This window comes from Mesoplodon bidens (genome assembly GCF_964165515.1).
Source record: "Mesoplodon bidens genome assembly, chromosome: 17".
NCBI lineage: Eukaryota > Metazoa > Chordata > Mammalia > Artiodactyla > Ziphiidae > Mesoplodon > Mesoplodon bidens.
The window spans coordinates 40439346-40461565 of NC_138174.1; the positions used below are offsets into that span (position 1 = coordinate 40439346).

At 33.2% G+C, this 22220-nt stretch overlaps 1 protein-coding gene across 1 annotated transcript in view; it reads right to left on the minus strand.

Annotated features, from left to right (window-relative positions):
- Window positions 1–12937: 12937 nt before the first annotated feature.
- Window positions 12938–22220, minus strand: part of PCDH9 (protocadherin 9) — a 41656-nt gene continuing 32373 nt past the window's right edge. Inside the window, exon 3 of the mRNA XM_081215141.1 lies at window positions 12938–13324. Within this exon, the coding sequence (XP_081071267.1) occupies window positions 13244–13324 (81 nt within the window). The 3' untranslated portion in view covers window positions 12938–13243. The remainder of the gene's footprint in view (window positions 13325–22220) is intronic.

The window sequence follows — 22220 nt, forward strand, 5'->3', positions numbered from 1 at the left end:
ATAATGATAGTTGTTTGGGGTGATACTAGCTTTCTATTTCTGTGTCTATTTCCACCTAACCCCTCACTTCACACTTGCTCAGGATACCACCCATATCAAGATCTTCCCATTCAAGTTTCAGGGAGTATCCTAGATGAATGAAAAATATCTCATAAATACCTTTCTCTCATTATAAGAAAGAGAATGGAAACTTAATTGTTGCTGGAGAGAGGTTATTTGTTCAAACTGGTAATTGATTAAGTACGTACTTATTTCTATAACTCCCAAAACTCACCTAAAACTCATAACTGATACTTCCAATCCCATTCCTTAACTCGTAAAGTATGACAGCACTTACTTCTATAAAATGTCAGCACTAGATTTTTTAGAAATGTACAGATATGCAGACAGAGAAACCATGTCTAATGTTCAAACAACAGATCCAGACTGTTTCAACAAGAAAATCCAGGGGAACTATTTTTTAACTGGTCTGTTCATTCACAGCAAGAAGATATTTCCAGCTGATGTGTTTGATTGAGCTAGCTGATAAGTTTTATTGCTGTCATGTAGAGGATGAAACAAATGCCTAATGGGGGAATTTGCATGGAGTCTGACTTGGAAGCAACGTTGGCCTCTGGCTAGTGAGTGGGTCCATCTGAGAAAACTAGTTTCAATCCTCCATAAGGTATAAAAATGTAAAGCAGGAAAGACAGAAGATGGATATTTCATTAAGACAGATGAACTCAAAAAGAGCAGTGATGCAGAGAAAGTTAATAAGGGAAGTAGGGAATAAGCAGTGTTACAGTTATTACCAGCATAAAGCAAATTGCTCAGGGTCCCATAAATCTTTTCAGGTTCAATCCCCCATGCTTAACGAGATGATCTGCCTGAATCTCTGCACATGCATCTTTCCCCACTCTCTTCATTTATTTCCTCTTCAACTGAAAGATACTTTCAGTTCAGTGTTGAAGTTTTTGAATAAAATCATTCTGGTGAAGCATTGTTATTAAAGCAACTTTTGAATGGTTTCCAGAAATAAAAACAAAAGGCAAAAATAAAAAGAGTCTCTATTAGGACTGAAAAACATATTTAGAGATGCTTCAATGGATAGTGTTATCTAGCTTCACTTATTCCTGCAGTACTAATATTTTTAGACAAACAAAACTGAATATCTACAGCACAACATTAAGTAAGACTAGATTATTTCCCATCTTTCTCTAGCCTTGTCTATTTCATCACACTTGTGGTTCTTATGCGGAACTTCTCTTTTTCTGCACTAACATAGGTATTAACTTTTTTTAAAGTGCGTGTGAGGATACTTCCATATACCTTCATAAGATATTATTCCTGTGATCTTACTATAAAAAATTAAAGAAAAATATGCTACACTGTTTTCTGTCAGAAAGGAAAGACAATGCAATTGTTGAGTTACCTGAGGTCTTGTGTAATCTCTCATAGTCATATTTTCTTCATCTCTAAAAATGAGAGCAACAGTCACACTTTTGTCATAGGTTGTTGTAAGAGTTAAAGCACCTGCTATTAATAAGGAATATTGTGTTCAGCTCATAGTAAGCATTCATCTAAGTGGCTTTATTATTTCTATGGATACTCATAAATCATACAAAGTTTCAGATATTGATCTACTATTTTCAAAAATTGCATTTGCTTTTTTCAATTTAAATTGAGAGTATATATCATTTATTGAGTTATTAAATAATTAGTACTTCCTGTCATTACATAAAATCCTTTGCCACCTGTCACCCCTCCAAGCTTCTGTATCTTTTCCTCCCTTTCAGAATTGATCTTCTTGAAATTATCTCCATTCACACTCTATTTCTTAGTTACCACTCACTACTTAATCACCCAACTGCCTTCAGGATTCCAACACTCTGTTGAAATTTCTCTTACAGGATTCCTTTCACCAAGTCCAGCTGATTTTCCAGCCACTACCTTACTTAGTATCTTGGCAGCATTTGACACCCTGACCCTCTTTCCTTTTGTTGAATTCTTCTATTTCTCTCCCTCCCCATTATTCTGTCCATCTTTTTTTTGAGAATTATGTTTTATTGGGTGGACATACTGAGGACTTAAGCCTGGGAGATAGCCTCTCAGCTAGCTCGGAGGGACTGTTCCCTCTTCCGTCGATCTTTGCATACACAACTCTACAGTCTTGCTTCTCTGTATAACCCTTAAATATTGCTGCTTATTCTACTGTGTTGGTGATTCCCTCTTTTGTCCTCTTCTCCCTTACAACTTCTTGCAGGGCAAGACTTCAATTACCATTATTACCATTTACCACTGATGGTCTTCAAACATCTGCTTTCAAACAGGAAGACATATTTTACTATACTGGACCTCTCAATTTGGATATGTCCCAAATGTCTCATCCTCAACATGTCCAAAATTGAGCCATGATGTCTAACCTTCACTCCCAAATCAGTCATTTTTGTATGTTCCCTAGCTCAATAAAGGGAAGCAATACCCACCCAATTGCCCAAGACAGGTCTGGGGTTCATCTTTGAATCATCTTTCTCATTCAAAAACAATATACAATCAGGTACCAAATGCCAGTGACTTCAAATATTTCTCAAACCTATTATTTTATCTTTATCTCACTGCCACTATCTTAGTCCATGTGATATTATTTCTTCAATTCTTACTGCTGCCGGCTCCTATCTTACCTCTCTGTACACTGAAAAAGATCTTGCTAAGATCACTAAGATGGGAAAAATGTTTCATAGAAGTTAAAGGTCAGACTAAAATAGTTCAGAATTCCATTTTCACCAGTGTAGTTGTATGATCTTGGGCAAACTACTTATTTTTTAGATCTCAATTTCTTCAGCTGTAAAAGGAGAGCAATTAATGTCTTATGTTGGAAGGATTAAATGAGATAGGGCATGTCAAGTACTTAGTGTACGATACCTGTCATTCTGACATTCAGTAACTGTTCTTTATCATTGTTTTTTCTACATTTGATTATGTCAACTCTTCACATTAAAAATTTTTTGCTGAGTTCTCATTGCAATTTAGAATAATGTCTGCATTTTCTAACTTAGTTGATAATTGGCCTTTTCATAATTTGAGCCTTAAAACTCTATTGCCTTTACTCTGAACTTGTTACTATATCCAATTCTTTTTTTAGCTCCTCTTCAGTGCCATTCTCATTCACCCCAGGGCTTTGCACATGATGTTCCATTTTCCTGGATCATATCCCTCCATGCTTTCTAGTTGAATTCTACTGGATTTACATCTTTTAAATTTCATCTTAAAAATGTTGGTGATAGACAACATTTGTTGTATACTTATTTTGTGCCAGACACTGAGCAAAGATTTACACAAATACTTTCATTTAAATTCCTCAAAACAACTCTATGAGGGAGAAAGACTTTCCTGAGCTCCAATAGAGCAATAAATAGATACCCTGGCTAGAAAATCCCTTGGTACTCTATACTTAACAGAAATAGTACAATGTGAAGCCTTGCTTAATTCTCTTCCTAGTTCTCCTGTGGTGTCCACTAGGAGAGAGACTTTAAATATAATTTGTGCACTTATGTCCATATACCCATTTAAACACAGTTGTTGCACATAGTAATGGCACAATAAACCTTTGAGTCAGGAAGACATAAGTGAATATGCTACTGTGTCTCAGATACTGTATGGAGTTTGCTTTTCCTAACTACTATGAGTTAGGTGGTAATATCTCTATTTTACAGAAGAGAAAACTGAGGTTGAAAGAGCACCTAGAACTTATTGTCTAATAGCCATATTAACTATCAAAGCTAGTACTCACTTTCAGAACTGTCAGTCACAAAATCCATGTAATCCCAAGCTTCCAATCCAAATGGGAGTTTAGGATTAGCAGATATAAACTATTATATATAGGATGGATAAACTACAAAGTCCTACTGTATAGCATAGGGAACTATGTTCAATATCCTGTGATAAACCATAATGGAAAAGCATATAAAAATGAATACATATATGCATAACTGAGTCACTTTACTGTACAGCAGAAATTAAACACAACACTGTAAATCAACTATACTTCAACTAAAGTTTTTTTAAAAATCCATGTAGAAATTTTATTTTCTTTATTTAAACATCTGCATAACTAGTCCTTGTAATGGGATCACTGAGGCTTAAGCCAGTGATTGCGCTTGATCCATAGCAGTCTATCCACATGCCATCAATCAAAGCCTGTTCAGAACGCAACAGCTAAATGACTATGAAGTAGGTTGTAAAAGTAACTAGATTATAGGTCAAAGCAAGACTACAGGGACTATATCTTAACAAACCAGGTTAAGCAAAAACAGATTTCTAGTGTTAACTGCTCTGTATTTAATGTATAATAATTAGTGGTATTAAATCTAGTTTTTATGCCTGTCATACTCTATTAGAATTAAAGCTAAAAACACCAGAAGCCATTTTGAGGTCATCATTTATGAAGTAAATACTCCACAGATCTTCTATAAACAAGAGTTATTTGGGGGAAAAATGTTAAAAAATTAAGCTATGCTACAACATTTCTGCCCAGTTTCTTGGCTGTTCCCTCATTACTTCTCTTGGGAATCTGTTTCTATCATCTTTTTAAAACCTATTTCAAAGTCAAAGTTAAGGGGAAGGGAAAAGAGAAATATAACTGAAAAGCAAATATTGATTGCAATATAGACTTAAAACTATGATTTGCTAAGAAATCCATGGTCTTCATGTCAGCCACCCAAGAAAACTCCAAACTAAAGTATATCCATTATTGCATGTATTTATGTTCAGTTAATTGCCTAGACTAGGACTTCTTTTAAATCTCCAAACTACCAGTTGGTTTTATTTCTTAGGCATTCTTTCTACAAAAGTTGATTGCTTGGAAGTTTAGATGAATGTCTGATTTAAGTATGATATATTGAAATGTTTTTTAACAATATGTAATATTTCCTAGAATATTGGTTTCATCTTTTAATTACAGATGATTTCTGTTTTACTATTTCTAACAGAGAATAAAAGAATGGACAGGCAGTGGGGCTTGATGCATACAAACCTTGACTCACAACCACAATCTGTATGCTATGTAACTGGCACTAGTTTTCAGGAAAAGACTTTATAGTTACAACATTTTATAAGTATTAGGATTGAAAGCTTTTATTATCTCCAAATCTGCTAGTGAAGCTTATTGTTGGGTTCTGGTATGGCTCACTGAAAGACATGACTCCTCTGTTTTTACAGGATGCCTCCGACTCCAAGAGTCACTTGCATTAAATCGACTCATCACATTATTTATGTCTTCAAGTTTCCTAATTCACTTTTTGTTATTGATTTTTGGATTTTGTTTTTGACCTGTAAGACTCTACATGGCCTATTCACATTTGAAATAGCTATTCAAAATTCCCTGGTTCGTCTTTAGGAGCACAGCCGGCTCTGTGAGCTGCTCCTAAGTCTTGTGTCATTATGATTACCCCCTAGGCTTTTCTATCTATTGCTCCTTCTACCTTCAGAATTAATAGATGGGGAAGATTAGGTCAATTGGCATTTCTGAGGCAAGTCTGAATTAATTTTCTTTGGCTTGTCTTGTTGAATTTCACACTCCCTGAACATTTCTCACTGATAAGCAGATTATGATGCTGGCTCATGTTCAGGGTAGTAACTCCAAATGTGTTTACAGAGTTGTATTGTTACCTTTTAGCACCATCAACTGCAGTAAGCATTATCGTTTACAAAGTTAAAGCTCTTCATTTTAAATTTGTGTCAAGAGGCTAATATGACTGTGATTTTAATTACTGAAAATCATTTTCAAATTAATGGGAAATTTAACAGTGGGATATGTGTAGGTACCCAGAGACAATCAGCTTGGCCTTTACCTTAGGTGTTGTCCTCCATAAAAGACATTAACATAATCCTTGTTTTCTAGATCAGTGGCTTTCAAAGTAGGGTCTATGAAAAGCTTAAATCAAAAGAGGAGTTCATGGGGATTTATTATTGAAATTAAAGTCATGGTAAATCAAATTTGCAAATAGTGTAAATATTTTTTTCAACTTTCTATTTAAAATAGCTGCATAGAGAGAATAATCATAAAACGCTACCAGTTTCAATGTTTATGAAATCGTTGGCGTCATTAGCAGAGCAATTTCAGTAGAGTCATGGGGAAAGTTATATTGCAAGAGGTTTAGGAGAGGAAGAAAGAGGACCTGGTGGAAAAAGGATATGGATCATTTGAAAACTATGTTTGTGAAATGAATTTAAAGACAACTGCAAAGTACTGGAGGTTAAAATAATTTTTTTAGTTTGTTAAGATGGGATGGCATTTGAATCTTTGTGGGTAATAGTGTAATGAAGGCAGAATAAAGTGAACATTCCATTAAAAATTTCACAAAATAGTGAGAATAACAGTGGGTACTGTCTCTATAAGTAGGTATAAAAGCAGAGTAATATAGGTTAATCTTGGAAAGATGGAGAGACACTGTACTCAGGCTGTTTTTTTTAAAGTCACCAAAGAGACATAGAAGTGACTGAAACTGCAGGACATGAAAAAACTGTAAGTTGGATTTTAGAACCATTATTCTCAAGGCCACACACAATATCTTCCAATGGTCACTTCTCTGTCTTTTAATGCCCTCATGGACCGTCAACACAATTTTACTGGAAAATCACTCCCTCTCTCAGAAACGCTTTTTTCACTTGATTTCTAGGGTGCCACTGTCCCCAATTTGCCTCTCACCTTATTGACCACTTTTCTACGTGCTTTGGTGGCTTCCCTCCTCCTGCCACTGAATGTGGACTTGTCTCAGGGCACTGTCCTTGGATCTCTTCTCTCGCAGGTTACCTAGATTGATATCTAGTTTCAGGGCATTGAACTGTATAAAGATGGATCCCATATATATGTCACCGGATATAGCCTTGCTCTGTCTCAGGACTAATAAATTAAACCACTTCCCTGATATTTCTATTTAGATGTCAATTAAGCATCTTAAGCTTCTCTTACCTAAAACAGGGCTCTTAGTTTCTCTCCTAAATCTACTCCAGCCCCAGGATTTCCCATTTCCCCTTTCATTCAAACCAAAACCCCAGAAGTCAATAGGTTAGATACAAATCATCTCTTTCCTCTCCACCCCCATCTAATTTGTCAACATGGCATGTTAGCTGTACTATATATGTATGAAATATCCCTTATCTCACCATTCCTTACAGCCACCTTGGTTATATACCCTGGTCCAAACTACCATTATCTCTATCTGTGTTTTCACTCTTTATGCACTAAAGTCAGTTCCTGCGTAATAACTGGAAGGATTGTGTTAATCAAAGGTCATATCAAGCTATTTTTCTGCTGAAAGACTTTCAGATACTCCTCTTCTCTTTCAGAATACAACCCAAATCTTTGCTGGTTAGACCTTACATGAACTGATCTTTGCAGACTCTTTTTTTTTTTTTTTTTTTTTTTTGCGGTACGCGGGCCTCTCCCTGTTGTGGCCTCTTCCATTGTGGAGCACAGGCTCTGGACCCGCAGCCTCAGCGGCCATGGCTCACAGGCCCAGCCGCTCTGCGGCATGTGGGATCTTCCCGGACCGGGGCAAGAACCCGTGTCCCCTACATCAGCAGGCGGACTCTCAACCACTGTGCCACCAGGGAAGCCAGATCTTTGCAGACTCTTGAACTCATGAACAACCCTCAAACACTGAGAGTAAATTTTCACCTCCCAGGCTAAGGAACCATAGATTGAAGGAAGTTGAATAAAGTGCTTACTAGTCCTTCCTGGAAAAATTAGGAGATAGATAAAATTTATTGGGGGTGGGGGAATCTCTTACTTTCCTTGTCCCAGTCCCTAAGCTCCTCACTACTGTTCTTAACTTCCTTGGAGTGTTTAGAAGTTGCCATGGCAGGAAGGCTCTAAATTCTAAAATTACTCTCCTTTCAATCTCTTGAAAAAGGAAAATGAACAAAAGAGTGTCTCTATTTCCTCAGTGCAGCTTTCTTAGCTAGATATTGGGAGGAATTAATTGGATTCAATTAATTTATCTACAGATTTGAATGATTACTACAACTACTGTTACTACTACTATAGCCAATATCAATGATAACAAAAGTAATAATTACTGTGCATTTTGCGCTTAGTTCTTTATGCACATTTGAACCTCATTACAATACATTTCAAAAAATAAGGATCAGAGGGTTAAAATGTTGCCCAAAATCAGAGAGGAAGCAATTGGCAGGAACGAAATTCAGTATTACTTACTCGGGTCCTGGACTTCTAACCATTAAGAAAAAACACCAAGTTGGCATGTGAGGTGGAATTTGGGGCAATGTAGGTAAATATATTTTTGAAAAATCTTGCTATGAACTAGATCCTTTACAAGTTTCTGCATCCACAACATGCTTCCTTCCTTTTCTTCTGAGTCCAAACATCACCCCAGATATCTCAGTTGCTATTTTTATTACATCTCTTAGGTCTTTGGGATGTTGCTAAAGAGGAGTGCCTCAGAGGATAAAGGCAGTCACTTTTAATTACAAAACCTCCAATACTTTATATTTTTCAAAAGCAAAAGAAAAAAAAACGATATTATGACTGAAGTTTGAGATAAAATAAATTGTTTTAGCAGTTTGACTAATTTTTAAATTTTATAATGAAAGATCATTGTTACATTTTAAAATAATATAAGTAAATATACAAAAATAATAACATTAAGTGGTTAAAAATTACAATTTAAAATGTAGAATTGCAGTATCTTTCCATGTATATTTGCAAATCATTCTATGACGCATTGATAATTCTCTTCTTACTTAAATGCATGGTGTTAATGAGAAAATTTGTGTTCTAATACCACATCTACCTCTTTCTAAAACATCTAGTAATCAGTGTATGCAGCTAAATTTTCTGTTTCATGCCCGAGGAAGAAAGAGAACAGTGTCTCTTCCCTTAGTTGCTATTTCACAGTCAACTGATTAGTGGAAATCTATGATAAAGCTTCTTCCAGGTGGCTGGTGTCTGAACATCCCATCATATGACACAAGGGACAACACTGGCAATGAGAGTCACCCAGCTTCTTTAAGAGCAAAAATTGTGAAGATAAAGGTTATAATGAACAAAAGGGTCAAGGTCCCATTCATGCACTGGATTCTGTGCTAATTCTGAACAAATCACTCTTTTTTTCCAAGTGATAATCTTATTTCATATCCATTTAGATTTCTGTGAATTTGTGGAGTTACAGGATTTTAAAACTAAGGCATGGACAGGGTGAGGGATGTTGATAAATTGTAAGTGACCACTCTACCCTGACAAATTCATGTCTCATATTATTGGAAAAAGTAATTTTATTATCTTGGCAAATAAAACCATGAATTCTAGAAATAGTATATTTGTTTACTATTTTCCATTCAGCTACAGTGACCTTTCCTGACATGCTGAAAGGTGGTTCATCCTTCAAGCCTCATCATAATGCATGTCTTTTTGGACTTCTCAACTGACTGCAGTAACCCCTTCCACAGAATGTGCATACTACAGAGTCAAGACTTTCCTCAGGGCACTGTTGTATACTATATACTTTATATAATTACTTGTCTACTCAGCTCCTCTATCTCTTACACTTAGCAATGTTCTTGAGGGCAGAGAGTGCATGTTACACTAACTTCTTGATCCATTAGAGAGACTGGCAATTAAAATAAATGGTTACAGTTCATTGAAAAGTTAGAAGAACACAACACAAGGTATTCAGCACCTAAATCTGAGCTTGCATAATTCATGACCAATCCTGACCAAAGGTGATGGACATTTTTTTGACACCTAAAGTGGCCCAGCTATGTGGCAATAGCTTAGAGGGAGCTTACAAAAAAAAAAAGTACAAGAAAATAACTCTCATGTTAAGTGTTCTTACAGAACGCACACACACACACACACAGACACACACACACAGAGAATGAAAAAAAGAATACCAACATCAGCATGGAGGATAAATTATATGATATTTTCTTTAACAGTATTTCTGTACTATAGATTTCTACTGGCATTGAATAATTTGGGGTACTCCTTTATTTCACTTGTTTAGTGGGGAATAGTGAAAACCCATCACCAATGATGAACAATATAAAGTAAAACATTAAAATTAAATCTCTATTTTTTGCACAGAATTAAATAAAATACATTAATATTTAGCTAGTGTTATAATTAGTAACTAACATGATTGAGCTTCTTAAAATATAGGACTATGTATTAGTTTGTGTAATATATATGCATAATAGATTTCTAAGAAGAGTTTTGTGACATTCTGAAAATTCCTATGCAATATTGTATTGTATTCTAAGAATCCAATGCATCGCTGATATATAGCTGAAGATGTGTGGCCCAGAAAGAAGCAAATTGTTTAAGTGAAAAAGAAATGTTTATTAAATATATTAAGCCTCATAATTAATGATGAGGTCTTTGATAACACAGGTAGAAATGGTATTACTTTCCAAATTATTTTCTGAGATTAAAAATAATTGAATGGATAGATGATTTCAAATGTTAAAAATTACCTAAAAATGACAGAAGAAACAATTTCTCATTTAAATTATATGAGGTGGCTAAAGTACAAACTAGGTGAAGAGGAAGAACACAGGTTAAAAGACAATATCTTTGGTGTGAGGAGACAGATATGATGCCATGAATCAGGATTAGAGTTATGTAAAAATATATTAGCATATAAATGTGTAACATATAAGTGATTACAGTCTAAAGTAAGTATACATTAAAACAATGTACTTCATCATAGGCCAATAAATTTTTACACATGAAACTAATATAACCTGAAGTTAATAAACCAAAATCAACCATTCGAAATATCTTAGTTGCTCAAGTATTTAATCTCTTATTTTTAAGAGTTTTCAAAGATGTGACCATTGAGACCGTAGATCTCACATCATCTACAAAAAAGTTACCTTAGCCATGCACTCTACCTTTGATAATTTTCAACTAGTTGGAAATATTTTTAATAAGCATTTATAATTTTTCAAAAGCTAAAACTTCTTCTGGAGTACAAAAACATAATTAATGTACAAATAAATATGAAACAATCTGCTGTTGGAGGGAATTATGCTTTCCACTCTCTTGGATCTTAAGAGCATATACTTAAATTAATGGTATGGATCCTGATGGATAAGTATAATGTTAAAATAATTTTTGTTTACTCATCTCTGAATATGACGAGTGACACTGAAGTTAAAAATTCTTGACTTGATGGTTTTATATAATAGAAAAGCATAATTTCACTTCAGGACTCAGAAATTTATATAGGATTAAGAAATGTCTACTGCAATATAATGCATACATTAAAGTATTGCCTCTCAAACTTTAATATGCATTCAAGTCACCTGGAAATTTTGCTGAAATGCAGATTCTGGCTCAGTAGGTATGGAGATTCTGCATTTCTAACAAGTTCTCAGGTAATATAGATGCTTCTGATTCATGGGCGGACTGCATTTTTAGTAGCAAAACCTTAAATAGAATTAGTTAGGTTTTAATGATCTGTCTCAAGGGGAAAAGATTAGAATGAATGAAGGGGAGAGAAAAGGGAAAGTTATTTTCCTTTGGTAAAAGATCAACTAGATAATAACTCTAATGTGTAATAATAGTTAGTATACTAATGCTTATTTTTTACCATATGGGTTTTACTACAACTCCAAAATGAATGTACACATTAGATCCCTAGTAAGCTTCAGACAAGGAAAATTCTTGGGCTTCGTAAGTCCCAACTGTTAAAGCCTGCACAAGCAAACAAACAAAAACAACAACAAAACAAACAATAAAACAGTACTGTAAAGCAACAAATGAAATATTAAGGCCATTTTCTAACATATATGTTATAATTAAAAGAGAAGGAACCACTGATAATTTGACCAGCAATTTATAAGAATTTTTGTTTGTTGTTTTGTTTGTTTGCTTCACTTTAGGTGGGCCCAAATGCTTTTACCATTTTTCTTCTAAACCTTTCAGTACAAATGCAGCAAGCATCTGTCTTTCTCGAAACTATGTTTCAAATCTAACCTATCCCCACAGGAATCAAAGCTGAACATGATGGTGTTGTTGTTCCATGAAGTTCTGAAAGTACAAACAAAAGAACAAACACACCCTAGTGACTTAAACCCTGGAGCCAAGGAAGCTCTCCAGGTTTCCAAATGCCTCTCTGATCCTCCCAGTAAATATAAAAGCTGCTTTCTTCAGTAACTGAAAACATTCCTGTCTTTCCTCAAGTCTTGCTGAACCTCTGGGGATAGAGGAAAGATAGAATATGGAAACGTGCATCAAAAGTGTGCACAGATGGGTTTGATTTATACAGTATGGTCTGCTACAAACTGTAGATTAGATAATGGGTTTTCTTAGTTATAGTTTATATTTCCAGCGGAAGGCCTTCTAACTTCTTTAAATGGTATCTGTATAAATTTCTGTTTCCCTAAAGGATAACTGACCAAAAAATGCTCTTACTGAATTGCATCATAGTTTTTGTACAACTTTATCTATGAATACATATAATCATAAATGTTAGCACATGTATATGCACATTGTAATAAAATTCATAAATCACACCTATTTTCATTTTGTTGATATAGGCTAAAGGAAAATGAAACTATATCCATAAGACAGCAATTTGCAAGCCCATGTTCTTCAGTTGAGCAAGTCAATTTCAGAGTAAAATCTAATTGTAAAAATTTGTAAGAAATTTTGGAATTAAAACTAACAAGGCAGTGTATATCTTATGATTTACTAATGAAGTTTAATTTTAAGCAGCAGTGGAAAAAAACTGTGCCTTATATTTATCATACTAATTTATATGCAACTTTGTGAGATTTCTGATTTTACTGATAATAATTTACTGACTTTTGTCACTTTTTTGTGTCAGCAAAGCTGTACTAGTATTATTATAAAAGACAATATTTTCTGTCATAAATACTCAGCCTTCCTATTCCTATCTTCTAAACATTTTTCTAAATCTTTATTGAACCGAAAAATGGGAAGCAAATGTTGTTTTTTTTAAAAAATAAGGTTTTGGGGACATTTGTTTGACAATGCTGTTCCTTAAGAAATCATAAACAATTTTAGTAAAATTATTTTTCAGTTGGTAAGGGAGGTATAATTCCTCATGTGATCATGTATGGTAACGCTAATTCTATTTTCCTAACATAAAATAATTCCCTGTTAATTTCAGTAAGGTACTTATCTTTAAAGAAACTTTTTTTTTTTTAATGACATAATTTCAATAACATTTGAAAAGAGGGAAAAAGCAGTGAGTTGTCCTGGAAATCTTTGACTTTACCAGTGAACAAGTGTCTGGGAAATTGTCTTCACCTTTTCACTTTTACAGTATCTTTCACTGTATGGGAATAATTCCATCTAAAATAAAAGGAAAAATGATAGATCTTAATTGAAAATATTCACTTATATGTAAGGTTTTGGATTTGATTGTTCATTGTTATTTGTGCATCCTTTATGTATCAATCCTTGTAGTGCTGACCATGAAACTTCCTGGGATGATGGGAATGTTCTACATCTACACTGTCGGCAACAGTAGCCACTAGCCACATGTGACTATTGAGTAGCTGAAATGTGGCATGTGACTGAGTAAATATTTTTCTTATCTTATTTACTTTTAATTAATTTAAACTAAATTGTCACATATGGCTAGGATCTACTTTATTGGACAGCATAGAAAATCAGGGCAATAGAGATACAGCCTTGTTATAAACAAAGAAACTAGCCTCATAAAGCTTATTTCTCATTAGTTATAAATATGAATACAGTTAAAAATAAATAAATGTACAATATAAGTAATATTAAGTGTTGCCTAAAAATAATAAATGAAAGTATAGAGAGCATTGGAGGAGGAGTACTGAACAGAGATGTGAATGAAATGAAGGAAAATGCCACATGACAATGGGATAAAGAATGTCCAGTCACATTTAAGGAATTTAGCAAGAGCAAAAGGGTTTACTAAACTAATACTCTGAGGAAAAAGTAAGCTTCAAGAGACACAGGTGATGTTTTAATTTATCTACATAAATAGAATTAGTGAGTGTAAACTAATCCACTAAACAAATATTCTTAATAGAAAATGATTAAAAGTAATACAACTTTAGATACTGTCACAAAGGCACATCAAACATTTATGACACTCTTGACATTAACATTTATCAATTAAAAGCTTATTTTCAAATCTAATTTTGTAGGCTTAAAGGCTTAAAATACCAAAAAATGTTTTGTGGAAGTCCTCTTGAGATTAATATGCATAGAATCTTGGAAATTCTACTCAAAATTCCTGATTGTACACATAAAGAGCCTGAGACATCAGGGTATTACCTGATTCCCATCACTAGGCCCTTTGACATCCAGCCCTTTTGCTTCCTGCTTGATGGTGTTATGCCTGGTATCTCTAATACATCAAATTTTAGATAGGCAGAAAATAAGACAGGCAAAGACACTACTTGTGAACACAGTAGCAATGTTTATTAAGTTAGTGAGTTAATGGATGAATGGTCGTAGGGCTAATTTTTACTTTTCTTAAATTTAAAACTGCCAGATTTCTTTATGGCAAGTTCACCTAGACATTGATACTTTAAATTTGGAAGAAATGTTTTATTTTGTTGTGTCTGTACTGAATTCAATATCAAGGGAGATCTGAGCAATTAATGGATCCTTTTGAGAAAGATGCACTAGCAAATCAAATAATGCAGTTTCCAAGAAAGAACTTTGGATTTCTATTTTAAGAAAGCAGAATTCAACATACTGAGTGGTCAGAATCCAGTAAAAAGCTGTTAATGTAAAATTAGTAATTCAATTATAGATAAGTGCTCGAATGCATTAAATAATACAGATTCGTCAAAAACATTTTCCTTAATATGAATAGTTTTTCTATTTATAACTCAAATGTTTCTGCAATTTTAAATGATATATTTTATACTATAGCAAAACACATTTTTTCTACCTTCTAGTTAGAATAAACATTGCTTTTTCAGTGTTCTATGTCCCTTAGATTCTTGATCCTTCCCAGAAGTAATATTTAAAAATGTCAAATGAAGGTTAATTTTTCATTTTACCTTCTTGTAGATAAGTAGAAGATGGAGAAAAAAGTCAAATTGGTAATTTCTACTTCCTCTCCTATTGAAGAATACTAAGGGGTGATTGCACAAGTTCTCAAGGCTTTGTCCCCATGTTACTCATATGTGATCTCTTAAGCCTGAATCTCCCAAAGCAATGAAATATATTTTTGATGCTTTAATATCCACAAATACTTTGGCGAATACTCTAAAAGTACTCTCTTTCAGGAAAATAATTCATTCTTTGAGCTTGTAATCTTTACTATGAGCTAAATCTCAATTCCATAAGTAAAACAAATATATACTTAACACATTATATAACTACTGTATTTCTCTGTCTAGAATGTAAACTCCTTAGAAAACGTACATTCCTTGAAAAATATAAATTCCTTGAAGATAAGGAGGAAGTCTTGCTCATTTTATTGTTCCAGATTCTAGTATATAACAAGCTTTCAATAAATACTTGATAAGTATTTGAATGAATCTGAAGAATTTCTCTATGCAATCTACTACTTTGTTCTTGTCCTTTTCTGCTCACAATCTTGAACTCTTGAATTGCTTCCACTGGCCAAAACTATTTCCAATATTTTGAAAGAAAACAATACATCAACTTACATAATGTTAGGGACATATCCCCACACTTTAGTTTGAAAACTCTGGAACAATGTGAACACCTAGAAAGTTATTGTAGGCTCACTATAATCTAATATCAGTCTGACACTTCGACGTATGTCTAACCACTTTTCTGCACAAATCGCTGCCTGATCAAACTAGCCGCACTCTTACCTAGACCTGACTTATATTCTTCTGAATGCTATTACCTCTTCTCTACCAGCCCTGCCTCAGATCTTCTCCCTCTTTTTCCTTCTCTGCTAATTCTCCTTCAAGAAACTATATGAAAGAAAGAAATCTGAATTGAATCAGAAACAAGGGGTCTTATTGGAATTAAACCACCTGCTCTCCATGTGACCCTAGCAAGTCAGTTTACTACTATGATTTCTTACTGGTAAAAATTGGGGTAACTCAGTCTATAATTAAAAGGCTTGCTGAAAGACTCAAAAGGGGTTCATGCAGGTCTTAGTACATATTAAGAATATATATTCTTCTTCTACCAAGAATTCCATCATTCAACCTTGTTTTTGTCAATGAAAAGATGTGGAAAAAATACCTGACCATTCAAACCCATAATGTTTTTGTGAACAATTGAGAGAAAAAAAAATTAAAGTGATATGAAAAGTTACTATTGATTTAAACTTTGGGACACTTTTGTTGAGCTTCAGTCTCTTTTGTGAAGGTTTCCTGACCATCCCAGTCATAAATAAAAGTTTACTTTCCTATAGCATATGTTGGCTACATATATATTTCCTAATATTATAAATATAAATCCATGGATTTACATATGTTTTTATAATATATCTTTAGGATCCGGGATTCCAAATGACAACAACGTACTCAGTCTGACTTAGTAAAAATAAATTCGAAACTAGAAGGGAAGGGTTAGAAATGTACCAGAAAGGTCCTAGGCTAGCTCATGAAATGGAAGGAAAGCTGATTAGGCATTGGTGGATAAAGTCAGAAAAGTAGAATTCATCAGAGTGAAGCAGATTCCTCAGGAGATGTCATTTACAATAATATAGATAAACTATAAGAGGGATAGCCCTTTATTTTTGTGTACAAAGCTGTAACTTTTTAAATCACTCAATTTAAATTCCTTGTTCATTGAGTTATTGCCAGAAGCATACATAACTTTCATGTGTTTTGTAAAGAATGTTTATGTAAGATTCTAACGTCTTTCATCAGGTAGCTGGAAGGGAAGATTTCTTAACAGGAACCACCCTCACTGCCCAATTCTGTGGAGAGTTCCTTCCTCAAGCTGCTCCTTTCCCAATTTATCAACATCCATGTTGCTTTTGTAAAAAGTAGAGAGATATACTGAAAATATGTACATGAAAACCCAAGTACAGCATAATTACTGAGCCCATATATGTCTGACTAAAGTCACATTTGTTTGTAATCAAACAAACATACCTCCAGTGACATGCCAGATTCAGACTACATCTAGGATAAATTCCTTCAGCCTAGTGAAACAAAGAAGTCTGATAAGGTAAGCCCACACCAAAGTGGTTGTTATCATAAGAACTTCCCTCTCCTTGAGGCTTTAGTTCTTGGTCAACTATATATAAGGAATCACGCTATCTGCTATAGGAGATTAAAAACACAACCAACACAAAAGAAACAAAGAAAATGAAAGCCTCTGGCACACTTCCCTTATAAATTTGTCCTTTCCATTCACACATTTGTGTGTGTGTGTGTGTAGTAATTCAGCTATTTTTCCTCTATACAGTTTTCAGTATATTTAATACAAGAAAAATCAATGAGAAAAGTAAGTGGGGTATGTATCTCAGATCTAGTTTGATGTTGAATAGAGTTAAGAAGTGAATATGAATCCCTGTATATTACCTATCTGTTAAACTCCGAAATACGAGCTTTTCCAAAAGATATAAATCATAAAAATAAATAACCTTTCATTCAAAGCCTATATTACTATATATTACCTTGAATGTATATTCTGAGTTCACTTCCTTATAAGTGAGAAAAATACTTTAATTACAAGTAATGATTAAAGAGAAAGCCTACAATTATGGGTTTATGGAAGATTCAGAGAAAGGTTGTTGTGATTTTTCAGTTTCATAACCTCTTTTAATCCCCATGGCAATAACCCTTTACTATGTCCATATTTCTATGGAAGTGAAACCAGTTTTAAATATTTATGCTAAATCAGATTTTATTGTACAAACATTTAACTTTAGTATCACTAGTAAGTTAGACATGCACACATAGGAACAAGAAACAATGTAACTCCCCAATTTTGTACATTTAGATTACTTCAGTTATTTTCTGCCATATAACATGGGATAAATTTGTTTTAAAGCTGATTTGAAAGAATACTTTTTTAAAATTAATATTTATTATTTATTTGGCTGTGCCGGGTCTTAGTTGAGGCATGTGGTATCTTCCTTGCGGCATGCAAGCCCAGGTGTGATCCCTGGTCAGGGAACCTGCGTTTTGCAACTAAGAGCCCACATGCCACAAGTAAAGATTTTGCATGCTGCAACTGAAGATCCTGCATGACAGAATACTTCTAAGCAAATATAGTTGTTAAAATTAAGTTGAAAGGAAAGCTTTGTTTTGGAAGTTTTAGCAATACTATTTATCAAACACTTTATGACATGTTCACTTTATGATACTATGAAACACTTTATGATACTATGTTCTAGGCAATATTCTAAACTCTTTCAAATATTAATTCGTTGATTATTGCACTCATATAAGCATTATAGAGATGTTAACACATTCACCATTTCTTTGTTTCACAAATGTTGAGACACCCACAAAATCATTGACTTCAAATTAAAACATAGTGGACAAAGACAAAAATTCAATAGTGACCACTGAAGACTAAAATAAGCTTTGTAATTCCACCTTCATCTCCATTAGCTTTATGAACTCCACCTTTCATAGGTATGATGACTCTTCAATGAACCATTCCTCTGTTATTAACCATGTCTGCTCATCTCTTCATATTACCCATTTAATATTCATTCAATAATAAAATCATTTAAATGTTTGCTCAAAAATTACAAGTGAGGAATTAAACTTGCTATCAAGAATGCAGGAATGGTATCTTAAGAAAAAAAACATAAAATTTGGACTATTTGCTGTTTTGCAATATATATTATTACACTTGTCAAATAAATAGTATTAATATTTATCATTTTATTAGATTACTACCCTTTAAAACTTGAAGTTTTTGTTTTCTAGTGATCTCTATAAATAATTACAAGGAAATAGTAAGTATTTTGTTTCTATTCATTTAATTTACTGTGGGAAAATTGGTAAGTTTTCTGGTTCTGAAGCTTTCTGACAAGAGTGACACAGTTGAAACCACTCAGCAATTAAAGTGTATGCTGAAATGTAGAGAAAACAAAATGTTTCAAAAGCATAATGAAGAAACACCATTAATATAAAGAAGGAAATGTATACCAAGAGAGCCAGTTGTAATTACAACAATGGGTGTGATATATGCCTCAATTAACTTGCCAGTTTAATTGAGAGTGGACACCTGGATCATTTGTGTCAACTGAAAAATATCCATAACAGGAGGTCATCAGAGCTGAGCCCAAACCACTGACAAAAATGAAAATACAGTAAGTACAGTTTCACTGGGAAAATTAATATTGTTAGTTTACACACATTTCAAGATTTTTAAAAGTAATTATTTCACCTACTATTTAGTAGGTAATCTATTATTTAACAGGTAATGAAGTTGCAAACACCAGTTTTCGGTGCAATAATCATTTGTCACTCTCATGAAAAGTCACTGGATTTTATCAAATATTTTTGAGAAAAATAAGAATCAATGCCAATTAGGAAAGCTTTTTGGGGAAATGATTCATGTTCATGGGGATATAGGTAGATGTTAGTACATTTTCACAGTATTAATAATTGTAATGATATTGAAAGATGTATTCATTTTTAAGCAGTATAAAAAATGATCACTAAAAAGCAAAATACAAGAGATTTCATATGGTATAATTCCATGCATATAAAATGTCCAGAGAAAAAAGTAAATTTAGTGGTTGTGTGGGGGCAAATTTGGGGAGATAGAGGTCAACAGTAAATAGGCACAAGGGATCTTCACTGGGGTGAGGCAAATGTTCCCAAACTACAGTGATAGTTGAACAACTTGCTAAATTTACTAAAAATTGTGGAGTTGCACACTTAAAATGAATTAGTTAAATGATATCTGAAATATGCCTCAACAAAGTTGTAAAAAAAATAGTCACTAACCTTTAAAGGTGAAGTTTAAGTTTATAACTTAAACTAGTGGTTTGTTGTGAAGTTGAAACAAATGTTTTGGATACATTACTTATCGTCTACGAAACAGTTTCCTCATCAATGAAATGAGGATAATAACAACTTTACTTCATAGGGTGATTTTGAGGGTTAAAAAATCCATGAATAAAAGCATGTGTGAAGTATTTAACACATAATAATTACTAGGTATAGTAGCTCTGGGTACTGATATGGATTCACCAAAAACAAAGAGGTATCTTAACCAGAGGGGAACAGAAAACCTGTCCTTAATTGACTGATAGAGAATGGTAGTCAGAAAATGAAACGGTTTGTATTAATTAGAATTCTCATCTAGGACACCTAACCACTCAGTGGTAACTACTCTCATCTCAAATTCTGGCAAAAGATTCACAAGAAAGAAGGAAAGGAAGGAGGGAGTGAGGGAGGAAGGAAGAAAGGGAGGAAGGGAGGAAGGAAGCTGTACTAATTCACCAAGTTTGAAATGTCTTTGATCTTGAGTTAGAGAAAAATGCAAATAATGAAAATGTAGTGTGCAAAGTATCTCTGCATATATGACAAATACTATTAAAATATTATAAATAAACAACATTTAAAGCTTTGTGCATATTTTCAAAGAATTCTGGGCAAGTGCATTTTGATGTATGCTTATGTAAGGTTTCATTTCATTGTCTTTAAAATACTTTTGTCTCTTTTTCATAAAATACTTTTGTCTCTTTTTCAAATCAATCTTGATTCTTGGGACGAGTGGTAGAAGATTAAAAAAAAATCCTAGCTGAGCCATGTAGGAGCTGTGTGACCTTGAAAAACGTTCAAATACTGAGCTTTAATTTTCTTAGAAATGGGGATAGAAATCAAATTTAAACATTTTTGTGGCACTCAAACACACAATCTTATGTGAAATTAATTTATCAATTTATATGGCTATTGACAAAAAAAAAATCATGTTTCATTATTCTCTTTGTAAGGAGAATGGAGATGTCAGGCAAAGTCTAGGTTGGAAACATGAGGGTGAACAGGAAATTACACCTGTATTATGTCACTCCACAGAGATTATCTGTGCACATGACAGCACCAAAAGGACAGTAGACAAACTATAAAAAAGAAATCAAACTTAACAAATAGTGAGAACTGAATACATCAAGTTTAAATTTAAAGCTGTCCTATTTCACTTGGCTGGCTCTGACTGCTTATGTTCATGTCTGCTAACAGAATCAATTATATATATTCTGCAGAGAGCATTTCATTAAAGTGATCAATGTTTTCATTCTTATGGCAAAACATGTGTTTTAATGTGTTATTTTTCTACCTTACAAGATGAGGAAGCAGAAATATTTCTGGATTTTAACCATTATCATAAGAGGAAGTGGTTCCAAAGAGAGTTCATTTTCTAAAACAATGGCTAGTGCTGAGAAAAGAATATTAAATTCCTTTCACTGAAATACTTCAAACTTTTTTCAAAGAATATTTAGTAGGAGTTGCATAAAGAGTCAAATCATTTATATAAATTTGGTTATTACCCAGGGCCACAAGCCCTTGGGAGATTTCATAGATGGGCTTACAGAGTCTATGGAAACTTTGAACAATTTGCAGTTCTTAAAAAATATATGTGGGTATATGAATTTTTCTGAAGAGTGCACCTATACCTTTTAAATGATGCTCAAAGTAGTCCAGAATACAAATGTTTAAGCACTGTTGCTTTTGAAATGAAATATTTAAAGTAACAAATATATTTCTGTTATATTAATAACCATTTATATGCTTAAGGCTATCGCACATTTTCAAAATGATTAAAATAAGTAATTGCCAAAAGGCATAATATTACATGCATGCATTTAATACATATATTTAAGAATAGCCTCTTAAATGTAGCAATTAATATTTATGATTTATAAATGGATTCATTCTAATACTTTTAATCTTCTCTACAAGACAGGAGGTAATTATGTAAAGAAAGTCACAAATGATTATCAAAACAAAATTTTGCCAGCATTTATTGTTTTCAATCTTTTAAAAATATTATTTTAAATATTTATTATTAAATATATATTTATACTTAAAGTGGCAAATAGATAATGACTTTTCTGGGCTATAAGGACATTACACTTATATATCAAGTATTATTTTGTATAACAAAGTAACAAAAAAGTTAGTTGTTATTTTCCTTATTGTATAGAGAACACACTTTGTTCTATTTTGCAAGTATGTATGTTTAGGAGAAAAATAAAATAAAATAATTAAATTAACTGTAACATGCATCTTACCATATAACAAGATTAAGTGAAATTTTATTTGAGAAAGTATAAATTATAATTACTTAT